This window comes from Lichenostomus cassidix, chromosome 7 (genome assembly GCF_008360975.1).
Source record: "Lichenostomus cassidix isolate B80296 chromosome 7, HeHo_3.0, whole genome shotgun sequence".
Classification (NCBI taxonomy): Eukaryota; Metazoa; Chordata; class Aves; order Passeriformes; family Meliphagidae; genus Lichenostomus; species Lichenostomus cassidix.
Genome location: NC_139488.1, coordinates 30,684,852 through 30,704,893, shown reverse-complemented (window position 1 = coordinate 30,704,893; position 20,042 = coordinate 30,684,852). Strand labels below are relative to the sequence as shown.

General features: G+C 38.3%; 1 protein-coding gene across 2 annotated transcripts in view; it reads right to left on the bottom strand.

Annotated features, from left to right (window-relative positions):
* Window positions 1-19,324, bottom strand: part of SLC35F5 (solute carrier family 35 member F5) — a 29,073-nt gene extending 9,749 nt beyond the window's left edge. Inside the window, exons 1-14 of one of the 2 annotated variants that reach the window (XM_085067066.1) lie at window positions 19,253-19,324; window positions 16,101-16,171; window positions 14,442-14,520; window positions 11,476-11,617; window positions 10,293-10,436; window positions 8,278-8,340; window positions 7,023-7,104; window positions 5,509-5,699; window positions 4,310-4,391; window positions 3,892-3,979; window positions 3,234-3,298; window positions 2,801-2,905; window positions 2,508-2,667; window positions 1,411-1,501 (exon numbers count right to left, since the gene is read on the bottom strand). In XM_085067066.1, the coding sequence (XP_084923192.1) occupies window positions 1,411-1,501; window positions 2,508-2,667; window positions 2,801-2,905; window positions 3,234-3,298; window positions 3,892-3,979; window positions 4,310-4,391; window positions 5,509-5,699; window positions 7,023-7,104; window positions 8,278-8,340; window positions 10,293-10,436; window positions 11,476-11,610 (1,206 nt within the window). In that variant the 5' untranslated portion in view covers window positions 11,611-11,617; window positions 14,442-14,520; window positions 16,101-16,171; window positions 19,253-19,324. Of the gene's footprint in view, window positions 1-1,410; window positions 1,502-2,507; window positions 2,668-2,800; window positions 2,906-3,233; window positions 3,299-3,891; window positions 3,980-4,309; window positions 4,392-5,508; window positions 5,700-7,022; window positions 7,105-8,277; window positions 8,341-10,292; window positions 10,437-11,475; window positions 11,618-14,441; window positions 14,521-16,100; window positions 16,172-17,778; window positions 18,220-19,252 lie in introns of those variants that run through there. The other variant, XM_085067067.1, reaches the window with a different exon arrangement.
* Window positions 19,325-20,042: the final 718 nt, after the last annotated feature.

The window sequence follows — 20,042 nt, the reverse complement described above, 5'->3', positions numbered from 1 at the left end:
CCCCGTGTGGAGAAAAGATCCACACCTGAAGACTTTGGAGAAAACAGATTCAGCTTTGTTGCCTGGCACTGATGATCCTCCTCAAAGATCTCATCAACTGCAATTGTTAAGCCCTACGTTTCCTTACTGATTTCTAATGAAATTCAGAACACTTAAGTTGCCAAAAGGAATATTTCATTAGTCATTAGAAACTTGGTTGTAATTTCCTAAGATTCAGATTTATGTTATGTTAGAAAATCACAGAAAAATAAATACCCAGAAAGTTAGTAATTATGAGTATTGTATAATTACCATGCCATTTGACAGTCATGTGAAGGCTGCATGTATTCACATTTCAATCTTTGCATTACATGCTGTGATTTTTGGGGTGTCTTGTGAAGGGCCAGGAGTTGGACTGGGTGATCCTGATGGGTTCCTTCCAAGCTCATCACATTCTGTGATCCAATGATTATTAGCCATGCCAGTGGCATTCTTGTGCTGGTTTCTTTTCACTAAAAGCAAGGCTGGCCAGAGGCACTAACAGGGCAGCTTGAAGCTTAAATTTCCATCAGGTCATGTGAGATGTGGACCTGAGATTTCAGCAAGCACAGGGCTTGGCTTAGGATATTCTGATGTCTGCATGACAGAGACACATCTGCACAAATACACTTGTGCAAAAACCCTCACAGTCTACAGCAGTCTGCCTTTAATCAGGGTCTCTGAATTGTACTTCTAATACTAGTAATTTACATACATATATATAATTTTTATTTTTTGCTACCAGCGTTAGTTTACATATAAACCTAATCTGAGCTCATGAAAGTGAATTTTGGGGGAGGAGTCTACAGATATTTTATCCCTTGTTTCTTTTATAGCTATCATGAGTTATTTACTATCCTATTACAATTGATGTCTCAAGTGTGTATTGCAGATGCTTTAAGAGCAACACAAATACAATTATCTTCCCAACAAGTGTTTATTATTGTTGGAATCACTGCAGTGTTTGCTCTATTTCCATGCTGGAATATGCAGGTAATACTAACACAAACCATACTGTATATCACATGTGCATTACAGAAGTATTTATTCAGGGTCTGTCTCTCTTTAACTTTTCTTTTTTCTTATATTTATCCTTCTATTTTTCAGATTCATTTTCCAAAATCCACACTGACATAAAGTAAAATGGAAATACAAGTCATGAGGGGTTTTTCTTACCCCATTTTACATGCACAAAATTTCATAAGTCTGAAGATTTTCATTACAATTTACACTTTGCTTGTGAAAACACTGAACAGCAAAGCTTCTTTTTGGCTGGAAACACTCCAAGTGCAAGACAACTAATTTCTTGTACCAAATAAACAAGTAGAAGCCTAAAAGAATTTAATTAGAAGAAATTCTATAAACAATGATCCAAATGTAATAGTACCTTACCTTTTGCATGCACATGTCAGCTATTATGGAGAGAGGTATTGTAAGGCTTAGGGCAAGTGTGCCTATCAGTGATGAGGTAAGAAAGCAGCCCCTAAAATAAAAGAAAATAATAACAGTTATACAGTTTAATGACAATAAGTATTAACTATAATAAAGAGGTCCTACTTAAAAGTTAAAAGACAACTAAAGCAATGCATCAAATGAGGAAGACATTTGATGAACTGTTTAATAATCAAAAATTAACTCACACCATCACACTCCATAATAAATCTGTGAAAGTGCATAGAATTCTTAACTAGGCAATTGATGTCTTTTGGGCTGAGGTTTAATTCCCATACCAATCTTTTGAGATGATGGAAATTTCCCTATTTCACATGTAGTAACTTCATCTAGAAAAATCTGCATTTTGTTTCCATACCATGATTGTCTATAGCATAAGAGACTGCTTTGGAATTACAACCACAGAAAACATTTATTTAAAGAAAACTGTAAATGAATAAATGGCTCAGAATCCAATTAAAATTTATCAGCAGGTTATAAAAAAAGGAAGAGTTGCATCTATCCTTACATTATTTATTTGGTGTTATGTGGTTGGGTGGAGTTAAATTATATTATTGAATTCCAAAGAAAGCCAAGAGGACCATACAAGTGGCACACTGGACAGGTAAAGAATGGTATTAGCACAAACTCTAAAATTAGTCCCAATCCAAAACTCTAGGGAAAAGGAACTGGAAATAAAACTAGTTCTTTAATTTACTGGAACATCATTCTAAGTAATTAAACAAATTTGTGATAAAAAAAAGTGCACATCCACATTCTTAACCCTATGCTAGTACTTGATTTTGGGACAAAATCTTTTTGTCTCCAAATGTTAATTCTGGAATAAGCTAAGCACACAGTATTCTAATTACTACAAGACCACATCACCTACTTTTTAAAGTCAGCTGTTGTTTTAATACAACATTGTGACACAATGTTAAAGTGCCTATTTGGACAGAAAAAATAAAGAAAATAGCAAAAACCTCATGCTAGAAAATTTGACATCTCAACATTGAAGACAAGTAAGACAATTCATGTGAAATGTATGCCATACGTACCACAGCCAGAGGAACTCTGACAAAACTGTTCCAATAAGGCCATTGATGACAATGCACATCCAGATCAGTTTATTGGGAAACTCAAATGCTTCAAACCCAGTATAGTGAAGCAGGAAGAACCCTGGCCACAGCAGCAGCAGATTAAACAGTCCTACAAAACCTGAGGGTAAAAAGAGTATTAAATAAATCACAATAAATATTCTTCAACACAACCAAAATCTCAGCCAAAATTTCAGAAAATCATTTATTAAACACATTAAATAAAAACTTTCAACAGTTACTTTTGGTCTTACCAAAGAACATTGGTATGTCAAGTTTATCTTCTCTATCTACTTTCCTTTTTATCATGACTATGTACACAGCATACAACATTGCTCCTACCAGAGACCAAATGGAACCTGGAAAAAATGGAAAAAAAAACCCCTTCAGATATGCCAAACATGTTATGCACTAGGATTAACTCTCCTAACCCTCTTGATTACAAAATCCATTACTAAGTGAAAAACATGGAAAAATGTAGAAAGCTCTAAAATGTAACATTTGCCAACATATGTCTAGGGTGGAAAATTATCATAAATGGCAAGTTTTAGAAGTTGAAACTAAAAAGCCAGATTGTGAAATGTTACATGAATAAGAGATACAGAGCTTGCTATATGACTGCTTAGAACTGTCAGAAGATGGTACTCATCCCTGCATATTCCAGGATTAAAACCTATAAGTAAATACCTATTGTATCTTTTCCAGAAGATTTTTCAGATCCAGAAAGGTTAACAAGTACCACACCACCAATGCTAGCAAAAAAAGAAGAAATGCAAAATGTTACTTAAATTCAGGAATTTCTTTACAAACAAACAAACAAACAAAAAAAACCCAGATAAAAGAAATAGAAAAACAAAAACACAGTTCTATCTTTAGGCATTTTTAGTGAATCAAAACACACTTCTGGACAGTCAAAAGGAGTTCTCTATTCCTAAGGCATTATCCTAAGTTAAAACTAACCAACCAACCCCACTTTTAACTTCCCAGAACAATGCACCAGGCATTTAATGAAAGAGGCTGACAACACTGAATGCCAAACCTCTTCCTTTCCCACCATTTACACAAAAATAAATTATAATTAAACAAAAAGAAAGTAAGTTCACATATTTCCAACAGAAACCTGATCAATCTAATTTCCCACAGGAGAATGAGATTTGGTAATGGTTCATGATATGAAGCATTTAAAAATACTTAATTCACTTGTTCAATTCATCTGTGAAACAAGGATTTTTCAAAAAGTGATGGGCATCGTTTATTGCCTCAGATAACACAGGTAAAGTAGGCACAGCTGTCCTCTCATTGTATCAGGGAGTTTTTGACCAAATGTTCCCTCCCATTATCTTACCTTAAAACAACAGCTAATAATTTGGACAGGGTGAATCGATCTCCACTGTTACTGGGAAAGACTGCAGCTAAGATTAATGTAAAAAGCCCTGCAAGAGAAATTCAGAAGAGTTTATACAAGCAAGGTTTGCCACTAGTTTGTTCAGAAAACTACAGAGCCTTAAACCTATTACACTCCTAATAAATGGTTTTTATACACAGACATAGCTGCAGAAGTACATACACAAAAGCAGGGGAATCATGAAGGTACCCTAAAAAACCTCTGTGAAGATACACAATGAATTTTCTAAACACACAAACATACTCAATACCTTTAAGCCAAAATTACAGGTCAAAATGTTACATAAATCTACTGTACCAAGAGATTTTTGTTATAAACAGCCTTATAACGCATATCTGGTGGTGCAAATAGAACTTACCAGAGGTTGATGACAAGATATTGACTATGGCAACTTGCGTATCTGACAGAGCTTCTTGGTATGAGAAATTTGCCAAGAACCACTGGGGAAAAAGAAAAATAATTTTGTTATAATATGGGTAGCAACAACAGAGCTTAAGTTTCTCAGTGCAATAAAAATCCTACTTTAAGAAAAAGCAATTATTTAACCAAAAATAAAATCAGAACTAAATTTTTATCTTAAAGAGACTTCTAACTTCAATTCAAGTGGCAGGCACAGCAGCAAACTTAGAACCAGCTCAAACCAACCACATTCAAGTATGTGTTTAATAACGAAATAACATACTTCAGAACTTAATTAAAATGACATTATAATAGCTAGTCTTTAGTAACTAAAGGTACTTTTAACTTGTTTTGGAGTGCTTCAAGATGATAACTGCACAAGGGCTGCAAAGAAATTTCAGTAATGCATGTGACGTTAGTCAGCCTAATGAGGTTTTTTTAGAGTACTTAAAACGAGCACACATCTCCACTGTTAAAAACAAGCATCTCTTACATTCAATGCCTAAAAAAATATTTCTTAATTCCTTCATAAAGGAATAAAATGGCAAGTGTTTTCTCACTTCTTGATTGGGATCTCATTAATAAGATCTCAAATATATTCTGAGGGAAGTAAGCACTCTCTAGTCTTATATGGAAATATTCATAAAGTCCATGAAGAAATACATGTAAACACCAGCAGTGTCCATGAACAGCATAAACAGGATTTGTTTTGGGTGTGAGGAGTCTCCTCTAGCAAAAATTACGCCACCATTTTCTGGTACATGCATCAGTGGTATTATTATTATCAATGATGATGATAATAATAATATTACTGTTTAAAGAGCCCTTCTTGCTGAGGAAAAGCCGTGGTGGGTCCAAATAACAGAGAACGCATTTGGCAGTACCAGTGAAGCTGCTTCTGGAAAAGGTATCACTGATCTGCCCTCTACATTTTTACTGTTATGTTTCTCTCCCCCCAGAACTGAGGCAGAAACATTAGCCACCAACAGATTCATATGTACATCTTGCATGTCCATGACCAGCACAAGGAAAGTTTTACTTCTTATAGTAATTTTATAAAATAAGGCTTAAAGAATATAAGTCATTTCAATACTTTTTCACTATTATTATACAAGTTTTAAATGCCTTTATATTTTTGTGAAAGAATGGAGCACATACCACAAAGCAAAAGAAAAAGCTAATTTTTGCTACTTGGCTTGCAGTGAGCTTTCCTACAGTTTTTAAGATTGATTCCTGCTCCTTCACTGTTGGATATGACATGCGGGACAGCTTTGCTTCCAAAGCATGGCTTGATGGCAGCTGCCGAATCTCCATGATGTTACTGAACCTCACACGAGGCTTTTTGGGTGCTTCAGTGGGGGGGAAAAAAGAAAAAAAAGAAAAGAATATTCATATTATCATAAAGCTTTCTGAGCCAACACAATATGCAAATCAAACGATGATGTTGTAACACACCATTGATTACAATACTGCACAAATAACAGGCTTTTTATCCAAATAGAAGACATGCCATCGTGATTTATTAAACTAATATTTTGCTATTCAGGAGGCCATGAATAAGGCAAAGCACAATTAATTACTGTTTTCAATCAGTAAGGTGTCCACCCACAAAACCCTCACAGAAAAGCACCACCCCTGCTCCCTGTCAAAAAGATCAACAAAAGGTAACAACACATTTTTAGATAAGAGTTATTCCATATTGACAAACATTATACATAAAAGATTTTATTTAATTGTCTAATAGCCAAACAGCCAAAACCTTCACACAACTATACCTAACTGCAAGGACAATGTTTCATTCCGAATAATAAAGTCCAACAGACCTCAAAGCTTAGCAGAGACCATAGTCACTTGCCCTTTTGAAATCCACTCTAGGATCAGGTTTTATTTATAGGATTATTTAAGTATCACTAGTTTCCTGTGTAAAGAAAACATTACACTACACACTACAGGTAAATATTAGCCTAAATCAATATATAAAACAATACCTAACTTCCTAAAAAAAGTAGAGGGAAAGCTGCAGCTGGAACAATTCTGAAGTGATTGGTGCATGCTGGCACAGGAAGGAGAACCTACCAAAATGGTTCTTAACATGTGCCATCTAGAAATTAAGAGACTTCCCCTTTTATACGCAGGGACTCTTTTGCTGAGGATTGGGTAACTGGATGTTTTGAAGACAACTTTTCTACAGTAGTCTGGGACAGCTAGGCCTGTTCCAGGTACTACCACAAGATAGTGAGGCTTAAATCAAACCAGAATGCACATAGACTGTTAAAATTCTTACTTTGACTGCTTTGCTCCTGCTCTAAAAAGGACAATAGCTTGTTTTTCCAGAGGCTGACTCACTGCTGCTGGTCTTACAAGCCCAGAAGGAAAGAATCACAAGTACTGAACCCAGTTGGTCCCTTGAGATAAACATAGGCTGGATCTGTAGTGACCAAGAAAGGTAAACTGAACGACAGGCCTATGTTTTCTCTACCTGAAAGTAAATATATGAGACTGCGATTCATGCAATAAGAGATTTCAGAAAGGAGAAAAAAGGAAAAAAGAAAGGAGGGGTGGGGAAAGGGGAAGCAAGTCCTGCAACACAACAGCAGTTATACTAAACAAAGAGAAAAGCAATTCCTCTACCAAAGAACTAACATTACAGCATTTCAAAAGTCTTTACTCACTTTTCTCTGCATCACTACTATTACTGCCATTTTTTTCAGTTGGCAAATCATGAAACTTTACAGGAACATATAAAGGTTCACTCTGCAATGAATCAGTATAAGTAAAAATACAGTTAAGCATGATATTTAAATTACAAGCAGTAGAATTAATTTAGTGAATTAGAAAACTAAATAAAGAAAAGCTTGGTGAATAGTAAGAGAATCAAACTTGAAGTGGGTTTGCACACAGTGGACAGACTTTATGCATGAACATGTCAAAAATGTTCATGCATAAAGTATAATGTATGTTACACATATTGGTAAAACACAGTATTCAAAAAGAACTGTGCACTTTTGTGTGTATCCTCATGAACACAAAACCTATGCCCAGAAAATTCAAACATACTGATTTAAAATTACAAAATGTAATCAATATACAGATATTTCATTAGAATTATAGCTTCTGTCCAAATTATAAACTAGAAACATAAAATACAGAATATATATACAAGAATTAATGTACTCATTTTCTTCCCTTGACCCTAAAACCTCATAAACTAGACCTAAACATCAAAAAACTTTGGGGAAGGAACTGCAATACATAAGGCACTTAGAAATATATTGAGCAATTAAAACTTCTGCTAACAAGACAAGTTTTAAGCTGTTCGTTTTTATTAAATTAATAAACTCTAAGAGTGAAGTAATGAAAAAGATCTGGTAGTTGTATTTTCATTTGGCTCCTTGTTTAGGACCAGAATTTTGGTGGAGATCTAGATTAATGCAAAATTGTCCAAGTTTCTAGAGTCACATAATCTTAATGAATTGAGCAGGCTAAGAAGATTTTATTCCTAAATGTAGATAGATAAAGTTAAAAATCTCAAAAAAATTAAATGAAGAATACATCTCAAAAATGTCTCTTCAAGTAATTCTGTATAAAATATCCACACTGTAATTTGCCAATACTCAATTGCTTCCCCCACTCTGTTACAGAGATAGTAGAGTTGAGTATGTAAAAGTTTCCTTTGTACATGATAATATTCCTCTGACAAACAACTACTACAGAAACATTCAAGTTAGTGCTTTATTGAGCTGAGAACCCATATTTCTTATAATAAGCAATATCACTATATGCAGCACTTATTAGTAACATATAAGTTACCAATCCCTTTTGCCAAAACCTATTACAATTAAGACTGCCATATTTTATAAACAGTAAGTCAGGATAGTTGTGCCATGTTATTGCAAAGCATTGACCTCCATAAATTAAGGCACTTACCAGAGAACTGTTTACAGTGGTATCTGTTGTACAAGCAGCAAAATAACCTTCAGCATCTGCAAACTAATTACAGAAATTTAAATGTAATAAACTATCAAGGCAAAGTTATTAGTAACTGAAAATCTTGAAGAGTAAGTTTTTCTTATTACTTTTTCCATAATTCTGTCACAATTCCTTCTCTCCCTTCAGCTCTCCTCCCCAATACCAAGAGGGCTTACAAGTTCAGTAAATAATTTCAGTACATCCTTGTACCTCTTGAGAAACCCCAGTGAATTCAGCTACCTAGGTTTGAATGCAAGATGAGGCTCTTAGATGTAGAAAACCTGCAAAGTTCAGTCTTAGGGACACATTCTTCACTAGATGATTATGCATCTGTTAACAACAAGCTGCTTCTTTCTTCATTTTATTGAGGCAAAGTTCCTTTTCCTCTTCTTTTCTGCATCATACCAAAGCTGTGTTCCCTGACCTGCAGCTTGCTGCTCTCCCATGCTGGTAGCAGATCTATTAAGCAAAGCCTCTAATGTGAAAGAGGTCTTAAAAGTAAGGAGTGAGTGTTTACCCAAACAATGAAAACCCTATAAATGGATATTTGCTCCAGATTAACAAACACAAGACATTTTAAAGGCACTTGCAATAATTATTGAGTTGAATATTTAACTACACTCCTTGAGGAGGACAGAATATTTTAACTGCACATTGCAGTCTTGCCTGCATTGTTCTTTTGAACTAGACGAACGTCAGACATAATGACTATTTCCTACTAATTATTTTTAAAATTACTTTTTATAGCATTAGAAAGGAAAAATGAGATTCCAGTAGCAGTGTCATGAGTGCCACACACAATGTGTGGCAGACTGGGCACTCTTACTCACTAAATTCCAGTTCATATTTCATTACTGTCAGTAGAGAAACTAAGTTCTGTTTATTCCCCAGTTATCTTATGAAGATTCTGAACAACATCAAGTCTAACACATGTCATGCTAAGCCCAGACACTTGGTAGTAAAAGCTGATCTAGCAACAATTGCATCAAGACATCAGCCAACTCTAAATGCTCTATGCATTTAAGTCAAGAACTTTTTTTAAAGACATTTTTTTAGTTGATGTGTTTTGTCTTTCCTTTTTTTAACAAAAATAATTTGGATAGAAGTCATGTAACACTTTAAATGTGTTATGCCTACAACTGTAACTATGAGTGAAGTCTGACACATCCAGAAAGTCTGAAGCCAGCTCCTTTCACACAAGCTATTTTCTATAAAGACATGTTGATTAACAGCATGTTCTTGGACCACATTTTCTGTTATTTTAATGTGAGATTAGTATCAGGCCAAATGCCTTACTGCTTCCTGAGTGCTGCTGTTCAGCATTTTGAAACACTGGCACAGAACGACTGCTCTTCCCAGCACCTCTTGGAAAAAAATCCAGTATTTTTGTAATATAACAATAATTTTAGGTTCTAGCACAAACTATGCTTAACTCTGGAATGGACATCAGAAGGTCACTCATGCATAAAGGCTATAGAAAACCAGTATTAACAATAAAAAACCCATAATTCTACCATCCTTACTAAATGTAGCTTTAAAACCCTGAAAACAGTTAGCAAACAGTTCATAGCTGCGCCAGAGACAAAAGGAGTCACTACCAAAAATCAATTACAAAGTCCAAGTCTGATTCTATTGGTTACAGATGTTGGGGGAGTTAAAGGGAACCAAGAGCCCACAGTGGTGAAGTTCATAAGCACCCCTTAAGAGGAATTACTTCTGCAATTGTCCAAGATACAATACCAGCCTGCATGGGCCAGCAGAGCATTTCTTACAACTCCTGACACATCTCATATTGCTTTTTCTTGACTCTCATCCTCTCACATGACAACTGTTATGGCTGCCATGTCTTCCTGTGTCATGATTCAGTTTATATCTCAAATATGTAAACTTTTCTCATCTCCAGTGCCTATTTTAAGGGGCTTTTTTCCGTAAAAACTTAAATATCAGAGCATTTACAGAGTCATAATACTTACAAAAGCTGCATGCCTTCCACGAAACCCACGAGTACACTGCTGTCTCCATGGTTTCCAAACAATAAATCCCAAGAGGTATAGAACAAACATGGATGTTTTTGCAAATGTACTGAAAAAGGGTTTGTTGTACCTTGTGAAAACATACTGTGGAAAGAAAATAATTGCAGTATCCAACATTACCAAGTAGTTAAAAAGTCACAAAATGAATGAACAGGTATATAAGTATATATAAGTACATAAGCCAGAACAGTCTGGTTCCCAAAATAACAGTGCTGCAAGTATTGGCATGGATGAGCAAAAGAACCAAGCGGCCCTACCTGTTTTGGAGGAACCTTTCCCAGGCTGCCTCCAATGCCAAAAAAAGGCACTGAGCCTTTTTGCAAGATACAAGTAATAAATAGCTTTTGTATCCTACCAGGCAATGTATTTATATGCTACTGAACTCAAATAGCACTGCAAATACATTTACATACAAATATTTTCTAAATTAAAAACTGCGTTTATAAGCAATAACACAGTAATCATAAATTAGAGAAGATTCCTTTGGCTAAATAACATTTCAGTATCAAGTGACTCCACCACCTCATTGCAAAAAAATTTTTATTAATATCACATGATAAGCACAAACATTTGTATATGCTTGGTTTCAAAACTGATATAGAACTTAATGACAGATCAGAAAACTGAATTTAATCAGAATTTATTAAAAGCTCAATTTTCATTGCTAGAGCTCTGTTTTAAGTCCTAAAACTTAACATGAAGTAAATACCACAACAGTTTCAATATGGTGAATGTATGAACTAGGTGCAATTACAGGGCTTAAACTCTATGACCTGAGTCCTTTCATCCTGGACTTCTGGATGTTCTGAACTGTAATTCACCACATCACTCAGCCTGCCATGTTACAGCTCACTTACTACTTTTTGGGAACCATGTGGGCATTTTTTTAACCAGTATGGCAATAAACAAAATTAACTCCCTGAGTACAGAGTTATGAGCTTATACTGTTTAATTTTAAAGTCATCAGTAACACCTTCTGTCTCAAAAGAAACAGGCACAGAGTTGAGCTCATTTGTAACTTTTAGTGGATTCAGGTTGGTGAAACTCTGAGTGTTTGATAACCATGATTCTGCAGCACCTTTCTCTTTTATTTTCCCATTTAGATATGTGGAACAGCACTTACAGAAGTGAGCTCTGAAGAGGCCACCCAGATCACATCAACCAGGAGGAGAATGACAATTCCTAGAGCCATTCGCCTGCGCTGAGTGGATGAACTGCTCTGGGAGCTCATCCGGTTCATGATAAAAACCCACACCATTTGGAACCTAGGCAAGAGAGATACAGAAAGAAAACACAAAAGATTACAGTGACAGTTTATTATAAAATAATAAACACTGGGGGCAACTGTTTCAGATCTATAAACAGGACCTAATGTGAAAGGACACACAGGCCTGTGCTTGCTAAAAAGCAGATCTTTGACAGATCTGGCAGGAAATTTTCAGAGATATTGGGGACAATTAGAAAGTAAATCTTGACTTTTCAACAATTTATCAACTGCTTCAGCACTGAAGTAAGCAAAAGCAGGTAAAACACAATGCCTTTTTGGAATTTATGCTACAGGTTCTGCAAAATTTGAAACCACTATATTTTGGTAAATTCAGATACCTGACAGTATAAATCAGATTGATGCATTGTGACAAATGTCAGAAATGTGTTTAAATTTACAGGCATTCAACAAACATTTCTGAAGACATAGGAAAACATTTGGGTAAACTATAATCCCTTATAACAAGAGGTGATTCAAGAAAAAAAAAAATAATTGTAAGCTTAAAAAAGCAGACTACACATGCAGCTGAATTTTAAAAATTATATAGCTATTTGGTAATATATTAAATATACACATGAACCAATTCTAGTAAAAATCTATCAAAAATCCACTAATGCTACTTGAAGGGAATTCAGATTTGTGACACAGCTTTATGACTGCCCATTGCAAGGCCTAAATTTAGGAAAACATTCAATTATATTACTAAAAAGTTTCAAATACAAGTGACAGAGACTGATGACTCACCCATTGCTCTACTTGTACTAGAATCTTTTACAAACTCTCTAATGAATGCCAGTTAGACATGTATGTGGTATTTCTATGATTAACATCAATTTATTTATGTAAATATTCTTTAAGAATCAATTTATTAAGAATTCATTAACTACAGATACCATTAACTAGTTTACCATAAAGTACAACACTCACTGTCTTTGAGAGAACTGCTCAAGGAACTACAATCTAAGCCACCTTTACAAAGCAGGTTCTGACTTTCACAGTAAATATTGATCATTTACTTTGCTAATAAGGTTTGGTGAATTGAAATTGAACTTTGTTTTGTCCACATGTGTCAACATACAAATACTTCCTGTCTTTTCATTATTTACAAATTATTAATGAAAGAGACAGTGCTACAGTGTCGTCAGCATGGAAGGTACATTTCTTTTTTCCAGAGTAGCCTCTTCCTCAAATTAATGATTTAAGTGCCCAGATATGCACAAGTGCATTGGAGATCACAGCACTATTTCCTGCTCTGACTCATATCTCTCCTTTGCAAAAGTCTCTGCCATGTTCAAATCTTGACACTTTTTCCTCCATTTCTTAAAGGGCTTCTTTCAAAAGAAAAATGAACAGGCAGAGTTCCTGAAGTATAATTATACCACTAGATCTATACTGATATATTCCATGTGTGGGCACCAGTTCTGGATAATTACCCTGCTTTTCTGATAAAATGGTGGGACTGACAAAAGAAAGCAGAAATCTGTAAGTAGGGAGGGACAAAATTAGGAAAGGCTCAGCAAGGAATTAACAGTTTTTACTCGATAGAGAATAAAGGAGAAAACATTTGTTCTCAAAGAGAGAGTAAATTAGAATATTATCTTAAACTTGAGCAAACTACCATAAAGGTTTTCATGCTTGAAAGCTTATAAAGGTTTTTTCAGTTTTTATGGATATGTCTAATAGACCCTACATAGTCTACAAATTTTGCCTCCATTTTATCATGACTAATAGCATACAAGCGATTACATGAAATTATATTATAAATAGCCTAAAAATTACTGGTGTGTTTGCATAACATACATCTAAAATGGAAGCTGGGCATAAAAGAGTTCCAAACAAGCTGGAATGAAGAAATCTCATTGCTGTCAGGCTGTAGCACAACACATGGACAGGGGTAAAGTATCCTAGAATTGGGAAGCACTGCAGCCTTCCACCAGCAATGTCAGAGGGGCAGAGGTAGCTGGAGACAGGAAGGAGCTGCAGCAGCCTCACCAACTGGACATCTCCACATCAGATGCTCCCTCACACCTACAGCTCTGCTGCTCTCACCACAAGCTGCTTCAAAGCACACACACTCTGTGAGCAGAGATCATGCACAGATAACATTCACATTCTGTAGTTGCTTAATCTTGTATTCAGCTTGTCTGCATTAGGCTTGTACAAATCCCTTGCTTTCAAATCCTTCACAACAGAAGCCAGGTAAAAGATGATGGAATTTCCAGTACTTCTTAAGATAAGAGGTTACACATAAAGTTATTCACAGTCTAGCCACATTTTACACCGTTTCTCCTGTACCTTTGATAAGTAGATGTTAAAATTCTAAATGAAGAGCACAGAATTATGCCTTGAACTTGAATTTTTTTATGTTACAGTAAGAGCAGCTATTACTTTCTCATCTGACTATCAAGCATCTATTTAATATGTGTGCCTAATATAGCCCTTTGCTTGATCCTTCCCTAACAAGGCAAAAAGCTTGACAAGAAAAGGTGACTGCAAAGTGCAGCACGATCACCTTCAAGCTAATAGCTGACTAAAAAGTTACAAAGCAGCAATACTATAATGCCTAACATTCAGCAGAAATTCAAAAACCTACTGAAACCTGAATACTAAGTTTTAGGAAAGAATTAAAACAAAATGCAAAGACAGAGTGAAACTACTATTTTGGGAAGTTTTAGCCAGACACATTATCCCACTTATCAACTCCTGAACTTGCAATGAAATACAATTCCGTATTTTCTTTATGTTTGGCTTCTGAACACTGAGGGCAATATCCTCTGATAGAAATGAACACACAAGAACAAGATTTACTGTTCTCATATTACCTTTCACAAAAACTGTAAAAAAGAAACAAAAGTGGTGACTAACGAACTTCACACTTCATGTCAAAGTGAAGATAGTCTCCTGTAAGAAAACAAAACAAAGAAAAGCAAAGTGTGAAACATTGTGTGCATAGGCAGATTAAGCATTCATCTTTGCAAAATATGGTCTAAAATTTCAAGCTCCACAAGAGCCTGCTGCAGCTCAAGTGTTAAGTGTTGGGAACATACAGATCTAGAACCTTAAGAATTGGTCTGCATAAAAACTGCCAATAGGACAGCCCTGAATTGCAAAACAGGATCCTTGATACTACAAGGAACATGATCCCTTCATTATTAACTGACTATAGGAGGTTCACATGAGGAACAAGAACCCAACGGTGTTAAATTCTGATTTTTAAGCTATGCAAAGGCACTATTTCTTAAGTGTACATTCCAAAGCAAAGAATTTAAACATTAGAACTAGGAAGGTAATGGAAGAACATGTAGGCTTGTTGGTCTAAAGATAATCTAGAAAGATAAGGCACCTCCATGTTATGACTTGTGGAAGGCCAGTATCTTTCCTTAAATGGATACAGCATTATTACAGTATTAAAATTAAAAATTAAAAAAAATATTTAGGCAAGATGGTGTTTTAACTCAGATACTACAAGCAAATTGAGTAAAATCAACTTTAAAAGTGTTAAATAGGAAAAGAAACACTATACAAAATAGAGTCGTAAGTTTTATTGCCTAAACGTGCTGGATTTATTATTTTTATTATTATTGTTATTATTAATGTCAAATGTTGCTAAGCTCTGTTTTAGGGACATCCTGAGTCAACAGGAGTCACAGTATGCTAGAGTCTCAAATTAGTGTCCCAAACAGAAGTAGAAGCGAGGGCAGAAGTAAATGCTTCCCCTAAATCTTGCTTTTGCTCAACTGCCAAGCATGGCTGAGAGTTTGTAAACTGTTACCAGGGGGCAGCAGGTAAATTCATGCCTGTCACTGATTAGATTAAGAGGCAGCCCATAAAGAGGGACCCCCCAAGCCTAGGGCTCAGCCCCCACTGAACTCAATATCAACACACAGCAAGTTCAAACGTTTTCCACAGTTTACCAATTTACTATAACTGCTTTAAACAAGCTGGAAGATGCATTTTTTAGGACAAAAGCATGTGATTATCCATCTTCTATTCCACAAAGTCAATGCTCACTGTAGATCCTGAACACCAAGGCAATAAGTCACAGAATCAGGATATTCTGAGCTGGAAGATACCCACAAGGATCTTCTTGTCCTATTCTCAAGTGAATGGCCCATACAGGGATTGAAGCTACCACTTTGGCATTATTATTGTAAAATTTTAACCTTACAAAACATTTCATTTATCAAGTGCAAGAAGTTATGATAAATTTAGGCCACCAGAAGACATGGAGACTGAAATAGAAAATATGGTTTAAAAGTAAATACCTTATTCTACTCTATTAATAGAGCAGAAACTTCAGCATGTTTGCCTTTTGCTTCCATTATTAGGAAATAAATATACTTTCCACATGGTGTAACTTTTAACATACCAGCTGAAATCTGATATTTAAAGGAATATTCATTTTAAAGGCATTTCTTAATATCATAACTTTCAGCAAGTAGAATGGAGATCTTTTAAAGTCCTTTTAAAAATTTATTTACCATTCCAACAGTCTTAGAGTTGGTGCTGTCATCTTGCAGAACCATTTTTCAGCCAGTTACATGAAGATCTTCTGAAAAATAAGCATTAAAATTTTTCTTGTCATGACACTGTACTTTGATTTTAAAATGCTGCAGTACCCTAGATCAGGTAAGAAGAGTCACCACTTTAATTTATGGTATCAAAAAGATCTAAAAAGTGGTTTCACTATGTATTCTACAGTGCATGTTCACACAGCTGACTGCACTAAAGCCAACAGGCTCAGTCCTGCTGTTCTGAACGTGCAACAAGCAGTTCTGAGGGCAGGATACAGAACTGCACCATTGATACTTGGACAGCATCAAATGTTTCTTTGTGCAGATTATTTCCACATTAAAAGTTCCACCCAACAAGAGAAAATCACATGAAATTCACAAACTTTAACTGCAATGACAATCGGGGAAGAGGACATTTATAGGTCTAAGAACTGCCAAATCATTGCAAAACAGCAGTATTGCTGTTCTGGCTGTTCAAGGACACAAACACACAGGCTGGCTCTCCCCTCACCATCAAAAAAAAGGAAAAAAGTACATAACAAGAATGACAAAAAACACAGAACAGCAGCTCAGTCACACATCATGGTGCAAGCAAGTCAACTGGAAATTCTTCCTTGTATTTACTCAAGATTATTTCATATACAATTTGAAAGACAACATATCAAGATAAGGCTTGCAAGCAAAATAAATGGGTTTAGTTTTTCCAGTTATACCAGCTGCTCCAACAATTCAAGTTCTGGGATACAACCTCCTCCCCCTTTTAACATGTTCTGTCATCATGTGATTCTTGTTTCATATTCGATTACTTTTGAGATAAGAGAAACAGAGACACTGCTTTCACTTTACCCAGAAAAAAAAAAAGCTGAAAGTAAACTGATTTACATTTATATGTCAAAATCTGCATGCATACAATAAAGCAGCATTAATCTAACACAATTCAACTTCCCAAGGGTACCACGAGATGAAACCAAAGGCAAGAATATTCAGAGAGATGGAGAGATGAGCCTTTATGCAACATGACTATTACATTCACCACAGCCCTGTCATTTTTTACTCAAACAAAGTTTCCTGTATGGTCTGTAGAATATAGTGAAGCAAAAGATCCAAAAAAGCAATCAAGTTTTCCATGCCAGTACTGAGTACTGCAAGTAGAGATCACTGTTTCTATCTGAAGAAGTTATACAAGACCAAAATTTGCACAGAAAATGTATTAATGTTATTACCAAAATAGGAGAAATTAGCTTAACATAAAGACATTGTTTTAGGAATCTGGTGGTATGTAACAGTCATACTATTAAACTGTCGTGGCACAGCTGGATTTAGGTATCTAAGGAACAAAAAGAACATGAATGTTTGAATGTTCTGATGAATGAAAGGAAAAGGTTTCTTATTCAGCACTTACTCAAAATTCACGAGACAATGCTTCAAACTAATTCTCCTATATAGCAAAGAGTATTCATCTGTTTTATACTTCAGAGTCCTTACCAGCTACCAGCCTATCCAAGCACACAGTTCCCAGTTTGCTCCTACAGCATCCCCAGCAAGCCTGTGACCCTGCTGGACTTGAAGTCTGACTGCATTGAGTTAGAAACACCCAAGTTTCAGGTCTGCAGAGTGAAAGCTGACAACCAGAACAGTCACTGACCTCCTTCTTATTCTTGTCCAGGAACATTAAGAGAAAAAACTCCATGTCAAGCTGCCAAGGCCTCCCTAAGCCTCACCACGTACAGAGCAATCTCTCAGCCACCAGTAGCTCCACATTTAACATCAGCTGAGGATTACAAATGACATCCATTTCACATGCTGCAGATCTAATCTTGTCTAGTGCAAGGACTAAACATATCGTGCTTTGTCACAGGATATACAGACACAGATCCCTGATAAGAACCAGCACGGCAGCTTTCAGCGAGACATTCTGGCAGCTGAAAGCTGAGCCTTCCAGGCAAGGTAGAAATCGGCAAAATCACCACACTCAGAGTGAATGGGGGTCTCCTTGCTAACAGCTATCTTTGGGGAAAAGTAGCAGGAACAAAGAGAAGGAAATAAGTATACTTAATGCACTCAGAGAAAAGTGAATGCCAGAGGAAAAATATGTATGGCTCAAGCCAGGGGAAAAATATGTATGGCTCAAGCCCTGGGGATCTCAGGGGAGAAGGAAAGTTTGCTGCACTGGCACCTAAAACACTGGAGACCACAGGGGGAAAGGGAGCTGCAGCCCAAGCAGGGACCCCCGGAGAGGCAGGACAGTGGTGCCAGCTCAGAATCACTGAATCAATTCGGGTGGAAAAACCTCTGAGATCACCTATGACCAAACACCACCTTGTCACCCAGACCATGGCACTGAGGGGCACATCCAGTCTTTCCTTAAACACTTCCAGGGACGGTGACTCCACCACCTCCCTGAGCAGTTCATTCCAATGGTTAATCACTTTTAGTGAAGACATTCCTCTCAATGTCTTCCCCTGGCGCAGCTTGAGGCTATGTGCTCTTGTCCTGTCACTGTTAGGCAGTGAGTGGAAGCAGAGCCCGACCCTACCTGGCATAGCCTCCTGTCAGGGACTTGTAAATAGCAGAAGGTTCCCCTGAGCCTTCTTTTCTCCAGGCTGAGCCGCCCCAACTTTCTCAACCACTGCTCACAGGACTTGTTCTCCAGACCCTTCCCCAGCTCCCCTGCCCTTCTCCAGACACGCTGCAGGGCCGCAGTGCCTTTCCTGGAGCGAGTGCACAGAGCAGGACACTGCACTCGAGGCGTGGCCTCCCCAGCGCCGAGCTCAGGGGCACAAGCACTTCCCTGGTCGCACTATCGCTGCTCCAGGCTCGCTCTGGGGAGAGCGGAACCCTTCCGCACACCCCCAGCCCGGCCAGGGGGCTCCCCCGAGGCGGGGAGCGGAGAGCGCGCTCCCCACACGGCTGTCACGGGCGCACGGGGCCGAGGGGCGGCGGGACACGGGGCACTCGCACAGCCCCGGCCCGGGCGGGCACGGTCCCCCCCGCCCGCGCCAAGGGACAAAGTTCCCTCCCGGGCCCGGCCCCGCTCAGCCCTGCGGAGCCTCTCGCCCGCGGCACCCCCGGCGGCGGCGGGACCCGCCCGTTCCCGGCCCCGCTCCCGCTCCCGGTACCTGAGGCCGCGCCGGGCCCGCCGCCCCCCGCGCTCCGTCCGGCGGCGGCACCGCCCGCCCTCGCCGGACACCCACAATCCATCCCCGAGCCCGCGAACGACCGCCCAGCCCGCCCCGCCCCGCCCGCGGGCCGGCCCCATCGACCCGCTCGGCCAGCAGCTCCACAGCCCTGTCCCGCTGCCCGCCCCCCGCCCGCCTGCGGGAGGGGCTGCGGTGGGGACGTCCCTGTGCCCATCCCTGGCTATATCAGCATCCCTGTGCCCATCCCTGGCTATATCAGCATCCCTGTGCCCATGCCTGGCTATATCAGCATCCCTGTGCCCATCCCTGGCTATATCAGCATCCCTGTGCCCATCCCTGGCTATATCAGCATCCCTGTGCCCATGCCTGGCTATATCAGCATCCCTGTGCCCATGCCTGGCTATATCAGCATCCCTGTGCCCATCCCTGGCTATATCAGCATCCCTGTGCCCATCCCTGGCTATATCAGCATCCCTGTGCCCATCCCTGGCTATATCAGCATCCCTGTCCCCATCCCTGTCTATATCAGCATCCCTGTCCCCATCTCTGTCACCATCACCATCTCTATCCCTATCCCCATCACCGTTCCCATCCCTGTCCGCGTCCCTATTACATCCTGATCTTTAACCCCATCTCCGGCCCCATTCCTACACCCGGCCCCATCCCCATCACCGTCTCCATCCCGATCCCCGTCCCCATTCCCATTACCGCCACCTTCCTCGCCCGCATCCCCAACCTCGTCCCATCCTCATTCCCATCCCCATTCCTG